This window comes from Bombina bombina, chromosome 11 (genome assembly GCF_027579735.1).
Source record: "Bombina bombina isolate aBomBom1 chromosome 11, aBomBom1.pri, whole genome shotgun sequence".
NCBI lineage: Eukaryota > Metazoa > Chordata > Amphibia > Anura > Bombinatoridae > Bombina > Bombina bombina.
In genome coordinates this window covers 50,298,694-50,319,716 of record NC_069509.1, presented here as the reverse complement: position 1 = coordinate 50,319,716, position 21,023 = coordinate 50,298,694, and the positions used below count along the sequence as shown (strand labels likewise).

Genomic DNA, 21,023 nt, shown 5'->3' with positions numbered 1-21,023 from the left:
CTATTCCCTCTCTGCCTCTCTCTCCTGCAGTCTATCCTCTCCAGTTTTTCTCTCCTGCAGTCTATTCTCTCTTCAGTTTCTCTCTCCTGCAGTCTATCCTCTCCAGTTTTTCTCTCATGCAGTCTATTCTCTCTCTCTGTTTCTCTCTCTTGCAGTCTATTCTCTCCAGTTTTTATCTTCTGCAGTCTATTCTCTCTTCAGTTTCTCTCTCCTGCAGTCTATCCTCTCCAGTTTTTCTCTCATGCAGTCTATTCTCACTCCCTGTTTCTCTCTCCTGCAGTCTATTCTCTCTCTGCTTCTCTCTCCTGCAGTCTATCCTCTCCATTTTCTCTCTCCTGCAGTCTCTTTGCCTCTCCCCTCCTCTCCCGGAGCTCCTCCCTTTTCTCCCAGCCTCCTCTACCAGTCTGCAGTCTGTCGGATGGGAGATCTTTGGGTTCTTCTGAGCCTGTATCCCCCCGCACATCCTTTGCTCGCCCATCGCGGCCTGACACCCTATATCCACCTCTTTCCGTGACCAGGATCTGTGGTGGGATTTCTGTGCCATCTTGTTGCCGATCTGTACCTTGCTTGGATTATAAGAAGTCGTTTTTCCATCTGGATTACAAATATTTCCTGGAAAAGATGCCACCCAGGACCCGGGGGCAGGTGTGAGCCACTGATTTTGCCATCTCCCTGGGCATTTTGGGCAGGAAGGATGGCGATTGTTGTATGCAGCCTGCCCAGGACATGATGGCAGGAAGGTTTGGAACCCGCTAGGACCCCATCACCAGGACCACCTTGGCAGCCCCCGCCCCCAGGGGCTAATGAGGATGGAGGGGGACCACTTGCTGACTGGCTGGGGGGATATGGGTAGCAGATTGCTGCCTGACCCAGTGGACGGGGAGGTGGAATCTCCCCGGCAGGTGATACGGGCAGAGGAGAAGGGATGTGTCTACCCGCAGCTCCGGCTGGAGGAACCGGATGAGCAGGGTGAGATCATGCCGGCTCCCCACCCATTGCTTTCCCAGGCCCGGAGGGGAGGAGAGGGGCATTGCGAGGCCGTTTGTGCCCATGGGGAGGGGGTGGAGGGTGCCGTGCTGGAGCTCAATGTAATCCCTGAGGACGAGCAGGTGCCCCTTTTTGCCAGTGAATCTAACAAGATGCCCACACAAGATAAAATGCCCCATGTATCTTTGGTGACCTCAGACCCTCCCGCCACAAACCACATATCTCCTGTAACTCCATATTCAGGCATGGTGCCCACAGTGCCCCCTAAAGATAATCAGATACCCTCTGTGCCACCTGACTCAAACCAAACAACACCTGCACCTTCTGATTTATGCCAGTTGCTCACTTTACCATCTGAATCTAAGTTGATAACCTTTGTATCCCCCGAGTCTACACCAATGTCCCTTGAACACTCTGATTCCAACCACATGCCCTGTTTATCATCTGATTCTAATAAGATACCCCCTGATAAAAACCAAATGCTTCAAATATCCTCTGATTCAAGCCAGGTGCCATCTCTACTATCTGAAACAAACCCATTGTCCTCTGTAAACCTTGAGTGTAAACTAATGTCCCCTGTTACTTCTAATTTACTATCTGAATCTAATGAGATGCCCTCTGAGTTAAACCAGACACCGTATGTATCCCCTGATTCAAGCCAGATGTTTACTGTACCAGGTGAATCTAACCAGGTGACCTCTGTAACTGTTGAGTCTAATCCAACATCCCCTGTTCATGCTAATTCCAATAACATGATTTGTTTACCATCTGAATCCAATCAGATTCCCCCTGATTCAAGACAGGTGTCTGCTGTACCATGTGAAACTAACCAGATGACCTCTGCACCTGCTGAGTCTAATCCAATGCCCCTTGTTTATTCTGACTCCAACCACATGCCCCATGTACCCCCTGATTCAAACCAGATGCCCCATGTACCCCCTGATTCAAACCAGATGCCCCATGTACCCCCTGATTCAAACCAGATGCCCCACGTACACCTTGATTCAAACCAGATGCCTAATGTACACCTTGATTCAAACCAGATGCCTAATGTACACCATGATTCAAACCAGATTCCTTTTATTTCACCTGACACTAATCAGATACCCCCTGATACTTCTGATTCTATTCACCAGCCCTTTGTACCATGTGAATCTAACAATGTACCTATAGCACCTGAATCTAACCAGCGGCCCCATCAACTGCTTGCTTCTACCCAGATGCTCCTTTTTACACCAGAATCTAATTCAAAATCCACTTTAATTTTGGATTGTTACCAAGTTCCCCATTCACCATATGAATCTAACCAGTCTAATGAGCTGCCACATGTAGCATTAGAATTTAACCAGGCACCCCACGTACCAGCCACATTAGAGCAGGTGCCCCTTATATCTCTTAAATATATTCCATCTGTAACTCCTGAAGCTAATCATATGACTAATATTTATTCTGAATCCAGCCAGGTGTTCTGCTCTTTTTCAGAGTTTAACCAGTTGACCTCTAAACTATTTGAATCAAACCAGAGGTCACCTCACACTGTTACCACTTCAGAATATTTGCAGATGTCCACTTCTGAGACTTGTTATACCAGTAAAGCTGATGACAAAACACATACACCTGTTTGTTTCCCCCTTGAAGCTGATCATATTACCATACCATATGAAATGCATTCTAAATCTCCTACGATAAATAGGTGCAGGACTGAATGTTCAGTGGAAGATTATCACATACCTCCTTTACCTGTTTGTTTATCTTTTGAATTGGAGCCTCCAAATAATGCTTTAAAAGAATTTAAGCAGGAGCCGAAAGGTCAGATTAATTTTAACAATGAAGCAGAATTAACACCCTTGCCTCAAATTAACCTATTCCCCAAAGAAGACCAGAATTCATGTTCTAATAAACTTACATCTGAAACTGATTTGTTCTGTAGAACTGAACAAATACCTATATCCTCACACTCTTCCTTAAAAAGTGATCTAGCGCCCCTCACTGAGACTAACCGTTCATTGCTTTCTGAGTCAGAAACTCGCTGTGTCCCTCATTCTAGAGATAGTATAGACCTAGTTATTGACCAGAAGTCCTCACCTGATTTGAATATATATAAAAAAAAGGATTTGCTGTCTCCATCAACCAATAATATATCCCCTGAAATTGACCAACCTGGTTTGCCTGAATCCTGTTTACCATATGACTCTAGCCAGCTACAGCTGTCTGAATATAATTTATCTCCAGGCACTGCTCGTATACCTGTTACCGAAACTTGTACTGATTGTATATCCTTATCTAAATCATGTTTACCTGTTGAGACTGACCAGCTGTGCTCATCTAAATGTTCTATGCCTCAAGATCATGATCGGCTACCAGTGTCTGAATCCTGCTTTTTTGATAAAACTGAACTATTCCCTTTACAAGAGCCTTGCCTGTCCTCTAAAACTGAACAACTGCCTATAACTGAAAACAGTTTTTATCCTGAAAATGACCCGCTGCCTGAAATGTATTTCTTACCTGAAACAGAACTGTCCATATCTGATTCTTATTGGGACTCCTCAATTAAGCAGGCCCCCATGTCTATATCCTGCTTACCGCTTGAAACCGAGGCACTGACTTTGAATGAAACGTGCTTCCCCCTAAAATCTCAGCTCCAAACAGAAATTTGTTTAATCGCTGAAACAGAAAACAGTCACTTCTCTGAGTCAATTTTGCCACCTGGAACATCTAAGCTACCCCTGGACAAATTATGTTTCACTCCTAAGAAAGAACAACTACCTGAATCAAATTTCCCTATGGACCAGCTGTCTTTGTTTGACTCCATTCTCGACTGTGATAACTTACCCCTTTCTAACACCAGTTTACATTATGAAATGGAGCAGCTGCCCCATCTTACGTGGAATTGGGCAGAAGCACCAGATCAAATGTTCCCTTCAGAATGTGACTTGTTAGTCAATTTACCCACAGAAGCTAACAAACTTCCTCTGTCTGACCCAGTAGATCCCTTTTCAATATTTTGGTTGGATACAGACACAGAATCTGAACCCATTACTAATGAAGTGGACCAATCCTTGTCTGATGAACTCTTGGAACTCTCTCAAGTTTTCTCACAATTGGAAGCAGACCAACTAGCTACCCTGCCTAAAACAGATCAGGATCAGCTTTGTGACCGTATTGGAGAATTAACAATGTCTCTAAGTGATTTTGGAAGGGAGCAGCTGCTTGAGATTCAAGAGGGAAGACCAGAGCTGGAATCCCCACTTCCTCAAGCAACCATGCAATTGCACTTTTCGAATGTAGCTGATCAGATGCCTTGTTCTCAGATAAATGTACCCCTTGCAAATGATCAGAAGCTCACTGCATGTCTATCAGACCAGTTGTGCACAGGCTATCCTGGCAAAATAGTTGAATCTAAGCATCTAAATGAGGTTGATTTAAAAGGTGAGATGATTGTATCTGGTGGTTCCAACTCTGAACTTGACAATTGGATTGAAAATGAAGTGACAGATCAATGGCCTTTCTATAACATGGAACTGTTTTTTGAAACTGACATATCTCATGAATTAGATGATGTTCACCCTTGTCTTGGTAATGTTCAAAATGTACTAGATTTTACAGTTACAAATAAATCAATTAATCCAACTGATCTAAATGACAACCTTGCAATTTCTACCTTGGACCTTGAAGATCACCACTTGTTCCAGTCTCTCTCAGAATTACACATTGGTAAACAACCATTGCTAATTTCCCAGATGGAAACCACATTTGAAAATGCTGAAATGCCTGTTACTGGCCAAATTTGTTCTAATTCGTACATAGATTTTGAAAGTCACCTTTTGACCCAGTCATTATCAGGGTTATCTTTGTCCTCTCAGGCTCAGTTAAACTCAACCCTATCTCCAAGAAACTTACCAAATGATACAAATAATTTGCCTTTAATTGTTGTAACTGATCCCTTGGATCTATCAGATAAAACCATTGCTGATACATTGCTTCTTCCAATTGGTATTAATGGACCATTGAACCAGTCTCCTGTTATCCTCACTATTGAAAATTCTGAGGAGTCACGGTCGGAAGAAGGATCCCTCAATTCTGTACAGATGTCCTCCTGTGATATACAAAACTCATTTTCTGTGTCCCCTAAATGTAAACATCATGACAGTAGCTCATTGTTGCTTCCTGACTCAACCACTGAAGCCTCCGTTTTGCACAATACGGATTTGTCAGATCACTTGTCGCCTTCTCACGAAGACCCAGCTTTTGATGACACCTTAATGTCGCCACCTGGTTCTCCTGCTCAGTTGTCTCATAGAGATTCAGGCATTGAAGCATGCCAGCTGCCTACCTGCAATGCCTCAGATACCCAACAGCCAGTAGATACCCTCATCTCAGCATCTGCCCTCTCTAGTCAGTGGGAAGAAGGAAATCTGATTTTGGGCTTGCCTTTGGATACTGACCTTGCTGGGCTTGGGGATGAGGTGGACCGTCTCCGTGCTGTATTTGATGCTCTGGACCGTGATAAAGATGGTTTTGTAAAGATGGAGGACTTTGTGCAATTTGCTACAGTTTATGGAGCAGAACAGGTAAGAGTTTAAAAGGTTAAAGGTACAGTAAAGTCAACATTAAACTTTTTAAAGATTTTTTTTTTTAGTTTATTTTCTATTCTTTGTTGAAAAGAATGCCTAGGTTATCTCTGGAGCAGCAATGCAGTACTGGGAGCTAGCTGCTGACTGTTGGCTTCACACATATTCCTCTTTTCATTGGCTTATTATTGGTGTTCAGCTAGCTCCCAGTAGTGCATTACTGCTTCTTCAACAAGACAATAAATTAAGTAAATTTGATAACAGAAGTGAATTGGAAAGTTTAAAATTGTATACTCTATCACAATTATAAAATATAAAAAATGTGTTTCGTGTAATTTTAAAGGGACATTAAACACTTTGAGATGGTAATATCATATATATATATATAAAAACTTTCATTATTTATTTTGTCCCCTTTTTCTGCAATTCCATTCTGAAATTGGGTTTTTCAGTTCCTGTTAGAAATGGAAGTGCCATTGGCTGCACACTCTAGTGACCTATTTATAACTGTCCCTAATTGGCTGCAGCAGACAAAGTAACCTAAGTTACAACATGGCAGCTCACATTGTTTTATAGGCACTACAATTTTACACTTACTATGTCAATATTTTGGTATCTTTATTTAAAAAGTGTGAATGTAAGTTTAGATGCCGGCCCATTTTTGGTGAACAACCTTGGTTGTTCTTGCTGATTGGTGGATTAAATTAACCGACGAACCAGCAAGTGCTGTCCATGGTTCTGAACCAAACATTTTATTAAATGCCTTATTTTTCAAATAAAGATAGCAAGAGAACGAAGAAAAATTGATAATAGGAGTAAATTAGAAAGTTGCTTAAAAATGCTGCTCTATCTGAATCCCGAAAGAAAAAAATGTGGGTTCAGTGTCCCTTTAACTTCTTTGCAGGGGTTAAAGGGATATTAACCACAAAGATGTTCTTTCCTGATTCAGACAGAACATACAAGTTTTAAAAAAGTTTCCAAATTACTTCTATTATCAAATTTGCTTAGTTCCCATGATATTCTTTGTTGAAGAGATACCTAGGTAGGGATCTGGAGCACTACATGGCAGGAAATAGTGCTGCCCTCTAGTGCTCTTACAAATGGATACATTCTTGCACAACTGCTGCCATATAGTGCTCTAGAAGTGGGCCGGCTCCTGCTTTACAACAAAAGATACAAAGAGAATAAACAAAAAATGATAATAGAAGTAAATTAGAAAGTTGTTTAATAACCCTTTGGCTGCTAAGCCATTTCCCACTTGGGTGCTAAGTTGGTTTTAAGCTTTTTTTTTTATTTTTACTTTTTTAAATATATTTATTTTTAACTTTTTTCCCCCCAGATCCCCAAGACTTATATCGTTGGAAAGTTTAGGCAATAACCTTTCTAACGGTGGGTCTTGGGGGTCTGTAGCTGCTTAGATGTCTGAGATACATGCTTCTAAGCAGCATGCCCCCATCTCCCTATACTTGTCCATTGTCAAGTTTAAATAAAGTTGTGCAGTGACGTCACTGCGCCAAACGTGAAGCCCCGGCGATGCCTGTCACTATACAGGCCAGGTCGCAAGGTGGGTGAGTGCTAGCGATGGCTCTGAGCCGTCGTCAGCACCTGACTGGGACAATTTGCGACGGCTCAGAGCCATCGTTAGCACTCAAAGGCAATCACTTGTTCTATCTGAATCATGAAAAACAATTGGTTTCATGTCCCTTTTAAACACATACCATTAGAGCATCGCCAGGGTTAAAATTACATGCTGTAATGGAATAGAGCATGTCAATTTAACCCTATAATGTCCTACTGGGAGCTAGCTGAACACATCTGCTGAGCCAATGATATGAGGCATATATGTGCAGCCACCAATCAGCAGCTAGTTTCATGTAGTTCATAACTGCTTCTGAGCCTGCTTTTCAACAAAGGATACCAAAGGAACAAAGCCAAATTGATCATTTGAAGTAAACTGAAAAGACTCTTAAAGTGTCATGCTCTTTTGGAATCAGGAACATTTCAATTTGACTTTGAGGCCTCTTTAATTCTACATTGGGAGCTTGTAAGAGTTATTGAGTCTGAGAGCGGCATTCGTTAGCCTTTGTTACCGTTGCGTCTGTGGTTTGTATGTTATGCGCTCACATATGTAGGAAATGGTAATCTTAGATGTTAAACAGTTTATTTAGGGATTCGATTTAACTGTCTCCAGGTCTGCATAAATACAGCAAAACGTTAATAATCCTAGTTCTATTCACTTTGTGCATTGAGGGCGTATGATTCATAATTAGAACCTTATATAGTATCATCCGAAGCGGCACCCAGCTTAAGTCGCACCAGTGTGTGCTGCGTTACACACTGGTAGGGAGCTAGATAAACCGTAAAGCTGTTTGCTTCTTCGTTGGATCTAAATAGGGATATTTTAAAATGTATTCGTTATCTGAGGGGGAAAAGTTACTATACTGAGAAAAAGAAAAACACACTGGTTTGGTTTGTGTGGCGTTGTTCGTCCATAGAGGTGTATGTATCTCAAACCACTTAAAGGGACATAAAACACACACTTTTTTTTGTTCATGATTCATATAGAACATACAATTTTAAACAACCTTCCAATTTACTTCTATTGTCCAGTTTACTTTGTTTTCTTGTTATCTTTTGTTGGCAAGCAGGAAGGTAAGTTCAGGAGTGTGCACGTGTCTGCAGTACTATAGGGCAACAATGTTATACATAAGCAGGAGCACTAGATGGCAGCACTTCCTGTCTCTCTAGATATCTCTTCAACAAAGAATAACATGAGAACGATGCAAATTAGTAGTAAATTTGAAACTTTTATAAATTGTATTCTCTAAATTATGAAAGAAAAAATGTGGGTTTCATGTCCCTTTAAAATTAACATTTAAAGGGACATGAACCCCATTTTTTGTTTTCATGATTTAGATAAAGGTTATATTTTTTAACAACTTTACAATTTAATTTTAGTATCACATTTGCTCATTCTGTTGGTATCATATGTCGAAGGAGCAGCAAAGCAGTACTAGGAACTAGCTGTGTGAGAGGCATATATGTGCAGCGTCCAATCAGCTGCTAGCTCCCAGTAGTGCATTGCTGCTCGTATGCATCTTAACAAATGATATCAAGAGAATAAAGCAAATGAGAGGATGGAAGTAAATAGGAAAGTTGTTTAAAATTGCATGTTTTTTCTGAACCATGAAGCTTTCATTTTGACTTTACTGACCCTTTAATTAAAATAGTGCTCCTTTATGCAAGAAATGTTTGACAGTTTAAAGGGACATTCTAAAGCAAAAAGTAAACGATTTAAAACGATAAGTAAGCACCTTGAAATTAAGACATTTTTGTTGTGTTGCTATAAAATAACATATCAGTCAAGTCTTAAAGGGATATGAAACCCAATTTTTTTTCAGGATTCAGATAGAGCATGTGATTTAAAAAAAGCTTTCTTATTTACTCCTATTATAAATATTTCTTTGTTTTCTTGACATCTTTTGTTGAAAAGCAGGGACGTAAGCTTAGGAGTGTGCACGTGTCTGGAAAACTAGATGTCAGCAGTTTTACAAGAATGTTGTCCATTTGCACGAGCACCATTTCCTGTCATGTAGTGCTCCAAACACCTACTACCTTGGTATCTTTTCCACAAAGAATATCATGGGAACGAAGCAAATTTGATAATAGGAGCAAATTCTGTCTGGACCACAAAATACATTTGTTGTGTTTCATATCCCATTAATATTTTAAAACAAATTAAAACCCTTTTTACTGCAGTTATTTTTCAATAACCAAACTCCACCAACCATTTGCCTAACTTGGAGGAGCTAATCTGGGCTTTAGTCTTTAGACAACAAGGATAGCCACATAGTCATAAAGTTAAAGGGGCAGTCAAGTCCAAAAAAAACTCTCATGATTTAAATAGGAAATGTAATTTTGAACATCTTTCCAATGTACTTTTATCACCAATTTTGCTTTGTTCTCTTGGTATTCTTAGTTGAAAGCTAATTCTAGGAGGTTCATATGCTAATTTATTAGACCTTGAAGACTGCCTCTAATCCGAATGCATATTGACCACTAGAGGGCATTAGTTCATGTGTTTCATATAGATAACATTGAGCTCATGCACGTGAAGTTACTCTGGAGTGAGCACTGATTGGCTAAAATGCAAGTCTGTGAAAACAACTGAAATAAGGGAGCAGCTTGCAGAGGCTTTAGATACAAGGTAATCACAGAGGTAAAAAGTGTATTTCTATAACTGTGTTGGTTATGCAAAACTAAGGAATGGGTAATAAAGGGATTATCTTTATTTTTTAACAACAAAAAATCTGGTGTTGACTGTCCCTTTAAAGCCAGTTAGGGATAGATATGTAACAGGCTTAGAATTGAGAAGTCAGCAGGGTTCTGAGCATGTTCTTAGAATTAGACATTGGACAATTACATTAAAAGGGTGAAAAATAAATAATAAAAATATATTGAAAGTTTTTTCATTACACATAACTTGCCATTGAGTATTCTATTTTTGCACTATAACGTCCCTACTAACTATATGTGTGTAGTTCTCATAAAGGGTTAAACACAGTAGCGTACCTACTCAACCGAGGGCCCTGGTGCAAACTTTTTTTGGGGCTCCCCAAAAAATAACTCTGTGTGTAATGATTTTCATGATATGCAAAATAGGTAGCTACACCTGCTAACTGCACTAATAAAAGGTTCACCTGTATTAAGATTGTACACATTCTGCACATGGCTATTTATAGACTGCTATGGGGCCCCCCAGACCTAGCTAGGTCTTTTTAACCTGTTTGCAGGGGTAATATACACAGTTAATGAGAGACACTTGTGGAAAATAACCTGCAACAAGTTAGAGCATTTTGTTTTTATTTTAATTAGAATGTGCACAAAACAATATTAACCTTTTGCCGCCGTTATGCCGTTGTATTCCGTCAAAATGGCGCTTGGCTTTAGCGTCGTTATGACGGAATACAACGTCATAGCCAGCGGTTGTCCTAAAGCCAAGTGTGCTTCCTGGATTTGATCACGGTCTGGAGGGCATTCCCCCAGACCCGATCCAATAATTGAAATCTCGCCATTGTGTGCACGATCGCGCAATTTCAATTTGTCGACATCGCAACGTTGTTCCAATGGAGACATTATGACCTTGTCATGAAAGGGTTAAAGGGACATGAAAGTCCAAAACAAAATCCTTCCTGATTTGATATAGAGCGTACAATTTTACTTCACTTTCATAGTATACTTTGTTGAAGAGAATACCTAGGTAGGTAGTGTGCACGTGTTTGGATCACTATTTATCAGAAGTTTTGCAAGAAAGCTTGTTGGTCCTAAATGTTATTAGCAGTGTTTGTACACAACATTTTCTAAAAAGTATTCTTGCAAAACTGATGCCATATAGTGCACAAACCCGTGCACACTTTTGAGCCTACCTAGGTATGCCTTTCAACAGAGGATACCAAGGGAAAAAAAGTTATTATTGATCAGAGAAATAATTTATTTTGTAATTTTTTTGTAATGTTTTGCTCTAGTATAGCGCTGTGTAGGTTTATACCACTTGCAAACTAGATATATATATAACTAATATTACACAGCATTTTTTTATTTTATCCCAGTATAGCGCTGTGTAGGTTTATATCACTTGCAAACTAGATATATATAACTAATATTACACGGCATTTTTTTATTTTATCCCAGTATAGCGCTGTGTCGGTTTATACCACTTGCAAACTAGATATATATAACTAATATTACACGGCATTTTTTTTATTTTATCCCAGTATAGCGCTGTGTAGGTTTATACCACTTGCAAACTAGATATATATATATAACTAATATTACACGGCATTTTTTTATTTTATCCCAGTATAGCGCTGTGTAGGTTTATACCACTTGCAAACTAGATATATATATAACTAATATTACACAGCATTTTTTTATTTTATTCCAGTATAGCGCTGTGTAGGTTTATACCACTTGCATACTAGATATATATATAACTAATATTACACAGCATTTTTTTATTTTATTCCAGTATAGCGCTGTGTAGGTTTATACCACTTGCATACTAGATATATATATATAACTAATATTACACAGCATTTTTTTATTTTATTCCAGTATAGCGCTGTGTAGGTTTATACCACTTGCATACTAGATATATATATAACTAATATTACACAGCATTTTTTTATTTTATCCCAGTATAGCGCTGTGTAGGTTTATACCACTTGCATACTAGATATATATATATAACTAATATTACACAGCATTTTTTTATTTTATCCCAGTATAGCGCTGTGTAGGTTTATACCACTTGCATACTAGATATATATATAACTAATATTACACAGCATTTTTTTATTTTATCCCAGTATAGCGCTGTGTAGGTTTATACCACTTGCATACTAGATATATATATAACTAATATTACACAGCATTTTCTTTATTTTATCCCAGTATAGCGCTGTGTAGGTTTATACCACTTGCATACTAGATATATATATAACTAATATTACACAGCATTTTTTTATTTTATCCCACTATAGCGCTGTGTAGGTTTATACCACTTGCATACTAGATATACAGGTGGCCCTCGGTTTACAACGGTTCAATTTACACCGTTTCAGAATATCAACCTTTTTTTCCAGTCATGTGACTGCTTTTGAAAAGCATTGAGAAGCAGTGCATTTATTAAAATAGCCAGTAGGTGGAGCTGTCTGCTTGTGTTGCAGCAAAGCCAAGCAAGCGGAAATTAATCAGTTTAACCAGACCTGAGCTATTGAGCAGATTTCAAAGGAACAACATCTCCCTGTCTATAAATCAGTCCAGATTGGAATGCATAGAAAGAAATGTTTACAGAAAATTGCAAGTGAAGTCTGTGTTGTGTGATTATTTTATTAGGTTTATAATGCTGTTTAGCAAATGTTTTTGTTCATTTAACTTAGTTTAATTATATATTCTGTGTTGTGTGATTATTTTATTAGGTTTATAATGCTTTTTAGCATTTAAAGTCTTCATTTCAAAGCTTTAAAAATAATGTATTAGGTGTTACTTATGACAATTTTGAGAGGGGCCTGGAACCTATCTCCCTCATTTCACATTGACTTACATTATAAACGGGGTTTCAATTTACAACGGTTTCGATTTACAACCATTCCTTCTGGAACCTAACCTCGGCGTAAACTGAGGGCTACCTATATATATAACTAATATTACACAGCATTTTTTTTATTTTATCCCAGTATAGCGCTGTGTAGGTTTATACCACTTGCATACTAGATTATATATATATATATATATATATATATATATATATATATTAGAAAGAGGAAACAAAACATGAATGACCCCAGATGGCACTGGAGGGTTATATTGGCCTGTAGTCCTTAGTTTGGCCTGCCCAGGTGTTGCATAGTATACTTGCATAGCATGCTGGCAGACAAAAGGTTAATATCACCTGACCACCCACCTCCTTTTTAGATATCAGTGTTCTGTGTATAATGCCCATTGGGATTATGTGAAGTAATGAGAGCCTAGAGGGAAAGCTCCAGTTACCAGGTTTTTGTGCAGCAATATTATGCACTGGAAACTAGTATCACCTGGGGAGAGCACGTAAACAAGTGGCACAAATAGCTAATCCTCTTGGTAATCACCTCCTTGCTGCTAGTGGTATGGCTTTCTTTTTCTGTGTAAATGCAGGTGGAATGTACCACTCTTTTAAAAAAGGGGGGGACACAAATCCAGTAAACAGGACAGGATTTAATATATTTTTTTCCACTTTGGAAGACAGAGATCGTTAACCTTTTTGATGCATCAATTTGCTGCTTTCCAGTGTGTTGTAATTCACTGTGGCAAACTAGAGGTTAACGCCTGGCCTGTTTGCGGCCCTCAGTGTTTGAAGTTGGACACCTTGTTAATAGGGAATGTAATTTTATTAATAATTTAAGGCTGAAACCTAGTCCTCAGTAATATGCAGCAAAAGTGTTCAGGGACAGCTCTGTTTCTATACTAAACATTCACCAGTATTCACTGCATAATATACATAGAAGAGGTGCGCAGTATTGAGGATGTGCTGTGTAGGAAGGTTTTGTTTATTATAGTCAATGATTCATTCTCTTATCACCTCTTACAATGATAAAGATGCAAAGCTACCTTTTTCTCTGGAATAGCAATCGGATACTCTGCCTAACAACATAAAATAGTGCTACTTAAAGGGACAGTGTTCTATAAAATTAGGCTTTCCGATCACTTGTTCTACCGGCTGCAAGGTTTAAAATGTATGGGGAAGTTATCATTTGGGTCTATTTTGTTTATGAAATAGCTGTTTCTTCTAATTACAATCACAACCTAATTCAGTGACCTGATCTTGAAGGGAGAGAATACCTATTTATCTAATCAGTCTAATTATGTCCACAAAGTTCTATCTTTTTAATCATCAATACTAAGGGATCGATTTATCAAAGGCTTTCATCAACCTTCAACCCCCTACGACTGCAGGTTCTCACAAGTAAACTTCCCTTTTTAAAATCAGATCTGCAATGTTAGTGATATTTTAGATGGAGTTTAATTAATCAGTTGTAATGAAGTTGTGCTATAACTTAATTTTTAATATAGATATGAAATTCAAATACCACGCTTTCCTGGGAGCTAAAGGTTTGAATTGTTGTCCAATCAGCGCAGGGAATTTGAATTTTATATCTATATTAAAAAATAAGTTGTAGCGCATCTTCTTTACAACTGATGAATTAAAGTCCATCTAAAATATCACTAACATTCCGTATCTGATTTTAAAAGCGGAGAGTTTACCATCACTGTTTCTGTAAAATGTGGCTTTTCAGTTCTGATGATTTTTTTTTTTGGGGGGGGGGGGGCACAATGCAGACCCCACAAGCCTAACCTTGCTACATATCTGTTCCCAACTGACATCAGCAGAGATAAGATAAAATACTGCAAATAAATGCAAGTTTTGGTAACAAGATGACCATGGATAACCCTGTCTCTTCCAGATACAAGCCCAAAATGGCTCCTCCAAATAAGTCAAGCAGAGGTGTGGCTATTGGAAAACGATTTGAGCAAAAAAGATGTTAATGTACTCCAAAATATTTTACATTTGCATAGTATGTTAATTCATTGCAAGACTGCTGAAAAATATTATAATTAGGTGTTTACTGTCTCTTTTAAAGCAGGGTATTAATTTTGCCAGATTATATCAATTATCACTTATTAGAACAGAGAAATCCATATTTGCATGGATTCTGTTAGTGTATTGCGCAGTTTGATAGATTTATATAAAACTTGGAAGCCAGCTATACAATTTTAGTAGCCAGGCATTTTTTTTTATATAAATGTATTTAACATAATCTAAAATCAAGACGCTGAGGTAATACTTTAGGAACTGAGGCTCTCTCTTTGTACAATGTGTCAGGCAAAAACATGGTGCTACAGAACCTACATGACAGCGAAAGTTTATGGAAACAATGCAGGATTTATTTTATTTCTAGTGCATGGATTGACAAATCAGAGGAGGGAGTGAAAGGCAAAGAAAACCCTCCCTAACTACAGTGTTAGAAAATATATAGGTCTGTGTGTAGCACATCTGCACATGAAATCAAACTAATACCATTTTTCCACAGAAAACCTTAGTTCAGTGTTTCCACTGAAGCAGTGGGTTCTGGGTAAGGAGGTTAAACTTTGTTTCTAAAATCTTTGTTTAGAGGAACATTCTTGTGCAAACAGTGCTCTAATTCATTAGAGAATGTTATGTTTACACTACTGACCCTTGAACTCTGTGTTTAACCCCCCAAATGGTAAATGGGCAGTAAATGAGATAGGGTATGCAACTTTTCAATGTACTTTTATAATGAAATCTTTGTTGAAGACTAAACCTATGTAGGTTCTAAGCCTTTGAAAACCACCCCTTATCTCGGTGCATTATGTTAGCTTTTCACAGCCAGACACTGCTAGTTCATGTGTGCCATATAGACAATATTGTGCTCACTCCTGTGTAGTTATGCATGAGTAAGCACTTATTGGTTGAAATGCAAGTTTGCAAAAAGCACTGAGATAAGGGTCAGTCTACAGAGGCTTAGATGCAAGGTGATCACAGAGGTAAAAAGTATATTATTATAACTGTATTGGTTATGCAAAACTCAGGAATGGGTAATAAAGGGATTATCTATCTTTTTAAAGGGACACTGTACCTAAAAAAATTTATTTTGTAATTCAGAAAGAGCATGCAATTTTAAGCAACTTTCTAATTTACTCCTATTATCAATTTTTCTTCGTTCTCTTGCTATCATTATTTGAAAAAGAAGGCATCTAAGCTTTTTTTTGGTTTCAGTACTCTGGACAGCACTTTTTACTGGTGGATGAATTTATCCACCAATCAGCAAGGACAACCCAGGTTGTTCACCAAAAATGGGCCGGCATCTAAACTTACATTCTTGCATTTCAAATAAAGATACCAAGAGAATGAAGAAAATTTGATAATAGGAGTAAATTAGAAAGTTGCTTAAAATTTCATGCTCTATCTAAACCACGAAAGAAAATTTTTGGGTACAGTGTCCCTTTAAACAATAACAATTTCCAAGTAGATTATATACATTAATTAAATCATTCTTGGAGCTCCAGAGAACTGCTAGTCCAAAGCAGGACACAGTGGTTGAGCCAATCACCAGAGGCAGTCACACAACACAATAGAGCAAAAATAGACATTCTTTATATTTAATGAATTAGATCAGAGCTTCTTAATTTTTTTTTTACCTGGGACCCTTTTTTGTATTGGAAATATTTTCACAACCCCCATTATTATAATATGGTCCAAAACAACCCTCTAGTCAGACGGGTTTGCAATTTATTTATTTTTATTTATCAATATGCCACACAAGTTAGGGCATTAGCAAAAATAAGTCAATTCAACTTCCATAGCCATTGTTAATTAACTGTTACCTTCCAAGTAGGCTCCCCCACTGCGTGTGGCGATGAGCGATATCCACACAGTTAAAGAGGTACAAAATAAGTTATGTGTCTACCTCACGTTAAAGGAACAGTCAACTTGTAAATTGTTATTATTTAAAAAGATAGATAAGCCCTTTATTACCCATTCCCTAGTTTTGCATAACCAACACTATTATATTAATACACTTTTTACCTCTGTGATTACCTTGTATCTAAGCCTCTGCAGACTGCACCCTTATCGCAGTGCTTTTAACAAACTTGCATTTTAGCCAACTAGTGCTGGTTCCTGCATAATGCCACAGGAGTGAGCACAATGAGTATCTATATGGTACACATGAACTAGCAGTGTCTTGCTGTTAAAAGCTAATAAAATTCAGGGGCTTAGAAACCGGCTGAGATTTAGAGGTTATAAATTATATTAACATAACAATGTTGGTTGTGCAAAGCTGAGGAATGGATAGTAAAGGCGTTATCTATCTTTTAGGAAAAAAGACAACAAGAAAGAGGCGCCAATGGTGCAGATCAATGATGGTTTTTGTAGTGTGCCGATATGGTATGAACACAAGGTACTCACATATGATGAAGGCATGAGGAAACAGTATATCTGAGAAACGCGTTGCACTGTTTCTCCACAAGCCATACATTATTTGGCACTAAGATGAGTGGTAAACTTTTTTTATAGTTTTTAATAAAAATGTTTTTATGTAAATCCACTCTGAGTGCTGTGTATGGTATTCTGCTATGCTATTTGTAGAGTGATAAGGCTCTGACACCCACACATTGTCATTGGACCATAGACCAGCCAGCTGGATTGCTGTTAAAAATCCAGCCCGTCTCTATAGGCATAAGTGATTGCCTCCAATACATGTGAGTACCCTGTATATCACTGGTTAATATCTTCCTCAAACCATCATTGATCTGCACCATTGGCGCCTCCATCTATTGCTTTTATTTCTGCGTTCTCTATCTTTTTTAAACAATTTAAAAAAATCAAGTTGACTTCCCATTTTAAGCAATATAAAGAATCATTTGAGAATTAGAATTATTTATTTTGCCCCTTTTTCCTGTAATTCAACTCTAAAAATTAAAAGAGCACTTGGTAGCTTCACAAGTCTAACGCTGCATCATACAGTATTTGTCCCTAATTTATAGAGTCCTATTTATATAATAATTTTATTCTGAATCCAAACAATGGAGATTTTGTAAAAACCTTGCAACAGGCCTTGTCTTCTCCTGACAAATTTGGATTCAATTCTCCAAAAAAGGAAAGTGTTGGTTAGAGTTTGACCATTAAAAAAAACAATTGCAACAAACAAGGTGTTACTCTGCTCTAATAATATTCAGACTCTGCTGATATGTTAATCTATTTGAAAACTGCAACAACAGAAAAAAGTTGTAACTAGGATTTTGTTTATTTTTGAATATAGTAAATTAAACTCTTGCCTACTCTGTTGAGCCCTGGAATACAGATTAATTTCTTGCATAGATAGACAGAAGTTTAAAGGGACGTGAAAGTCAAAAATAATCTTTTATAGATCAGACAGAGCATGCAATTTGAATAGACTTTTATTCATATTAGCAATTTTACTTTGTTCTTTTGGCGTCCTTTGTTGAAAAGCATTGCTAATCTGGGGCTGCCTTTATCTATGTGTTTAACCACTTGCTGGGGTTAAACACATACGTGTATGCAAGCAATTGTGCAATAAAAAAATTCACACTATAGCGATTTAAAAATCGCAATAAATACGACTAAATGATCCTTTTCATCTGGAGTTATAGATTAGCCCTAATCATCTAAATACAGGGGACGGTCAGGATTATTCTTGCTATTTTAATAACTAGCTTGCTGTTCGGTGTGACTTGCTGCTGGGTTGCTTGGTTACCGCGATGTGTGGGATCCAGACAGACGCTGATGCTGGCCGCGCGTGTTTTTGACAGGATTAGGTCAGTGACACACTGCCTGACTCATCAACACAGCCCCTAACAGAATCTGCTCACATCACCCATTCACAGCTCCCAGTGACATAATAAGGCTTGGGCCCTGTCACATATTTTACAGACTTTTACATAGTTGAAGAAATAGAAATCTGCAATAAGACAATACTGCAATACATTAAAGGGATATTGTTAAAGTTATACTAAACCCACATTTTTTTCATTCATAATTCAGATACAGCATGCAATTTTTAAACAACTTTCTAATTTACTCCTATTATCGTTTTTTTCCGTTCTCTTCGTATCTTTATTTGAAAAAGCAGGAATGTAAGCACATGAGCGACCCATTTTTTGGTTCACCTGGGTAGCCCTTGCTGATTAGTGGCTAAAATGTAGCCACCAATCAGCAAGCGCTATCCAGGTTACTGAACCAAAAATGAGCCGGCTCCTAAGCATAATTGATAATAGGAGTAAATTAGAAAGTTGCTTAAAATTAAAATCTGAATCATGAAAGAAAAAAAAGTGTGGGTTTAGTGTCACTTAAAGGGACAGTCTAGTCAAAATTAAACTTTCATGATTCAGATAGGGCATGCAATTTTAAACAACTTTCCCATTGACTTTAATCATTAAATTTGCTTTGTTCCCTTGGTGGTATTTTTGAAAAGCTAAACCTAGGTAGGCTCAAACTGATTTCTAAACCGTTGAAAATTGCCTCTTAGCTCAGAGCATTTTGAAAGTTATTCACAGTTAGACAGTACTAGTTCATGTGTGTCATATAGATACCATTGTGCTCATTCCCGTGAAGTTATTTAGGAGTCTGCACTGATTGGCTAAACTGTCTGTCTGTCTGTCTGTCTGTCAAAAGCACTGAGATAAGGGGGCAGTCTGCAGAGGCTTAGATACAAGGTAATCACAGAGGTAAAAAGTGTATTAATATAACTGTGTTGGTTATGCAAAACTGTGGAATGGGTAATAAAGGGATTATCTATCTTTTTAAACAATAACAATTCTGGTGTAGACTGTCCCTTTAAATACAAAAAGTTAAAAGTAGTATTTGTGAATATGCTGTTGAAAAGAAATTAAAGGCTTAATTTTATGTGTTAAAAGACCTTGAAAGCCAGCATTTTTCTTTCATGATTCACATAGAGCATTCTACTTTCCGACTTCTATTATCTAGTTTGCTTCGTTCTCTTGGTGTCCATTGTTAAAAACATACCTAGATAGGCTAAGGAGAAGCAATGCACTACTGGGAGTCTTTTGTCATTGGCTCACCTGATATGTTCACCTAGCGCCAAGAAGTGCACTGCTGCTCCTTCAACAAAGAATACCAAGAGAACAAAGCAAATTTAATAATATAAGTAAATTGGAAAATTGTTTAAAATTATATGTTCTATCTGAATTAAGATTTTTTTTTATGAATTCATGTCCCTTTAAAAGAACAAATAAAGGTCCCCATGGCCGCCCCTTGTCGAGTTTATTGTATTTTTTTAGCCTTTCTTCAGCTAGTAGTACAGTCAATGGTCCTGACCCTATCCTGATAAGCCAGGGCTAATGACATGAGCACGCACTATGCAATGTATCAGTTTACTGAAGACGTGTTTTTTTAAAAGGGGCGGCCGTGGGAGATTTTAATTTTCTGTCTTGACAAGTAAAATTAAGCCTTTTCAAAGGCGATACAAATAGTTCATCAATAGGGTATTCACCAATATCACTTTACTGTTTTGTATTAAAAAAATGGTATTGTTTACTGTTCCTTTTAAAGCACTTAAGTATTTGCATATAACTGTGTGTTTACCCCCTAGCAGGTCAGCTTCAGATGTCAGTGTAAAAATCTGATATCTGTACCATTAGATAAATGCTCAATATAAGGAACTCGTTTTTTTTTTTTTTTTAAAGGGACAGGAATTCAGGTTTTTTTTTACTCTTGGTGGAAACTATTTGCTAAAGATACAGGAACACGTATTTTATTGCACAGCACAAATTTACTCCACCCCAATATTCTCTGCATTTCCTGCATGTGAAGGGAAAGTCTTAATGTATTCGCCAGTTATACAACAGATAAGCTATGAGGTTATATAATAAAGTGTTCTTTAAACTTTTTTTTTTCTTTTCTTAGAGATATAAAAGAGACTGTTTCTTTGTTGTAATAATAAAAAAAACACACTAAGCAGTGGGTTATACTTAAAGGGCCACTAAACCCAAAATCTTTCTTTCATGATTCAGATAGAGAATAGAAATGTAAACAAAATTACAATTTACTTCCATAATTTATTTTGGTTCATTTTTTAAATATCCTTATTTGAAGAAAAAGCAATGTACATGGTGAGCCAATCACATGATGCTTCTATGTGCAGCAACCAATCATCAGCTAGTGAGCATATCTAGATATGCTTTTCATCAAAGAATATCAAGAGAATAAAACAAATTAGATAATATAAGTAAATTAGAAATATGTTTAACATTGCATTATCTTTCTAAATCATAAAAGAATAAATGTGGGTGGCATGTCCCTTTAACCCCTTAATGTGATGGTAAATTCACCTCACTAACTTTAGATATATTGAAAGCTCTGTTAAT

The 21,023-nt window shown here is 37.6% G+C and overlaps 1 protein-coding gene across 2 annotated transcripts in view; it reads left to right on the top strand.

Annotated features, from left to right (window-relative positions):
* The first annotated feature begins 422 nt into the window (after positions 1 to 422).
* The window catches only part of RAB11FIP3 (RAB11 family interacting protein 3), a 126,649-nt gene continuing 106,048 nt past the window's right edge, over positions 423 to 21,023 (top strand). For both annotated transcript variants that reach the window (XM_053694602.1, XM_053694601.1), the window contains exon 1: positions 423 to 5,558. In XM_053694602.1, coding sequence (XP_053550577.1) covers positions 804 to 5,558 — 4,755 coding nt within the window. In that variant the 5' untranslated portion in view covers positions 423 to 803. The remainder of the gene's footprint in view (positions 5,559 to 21,023) is intronic.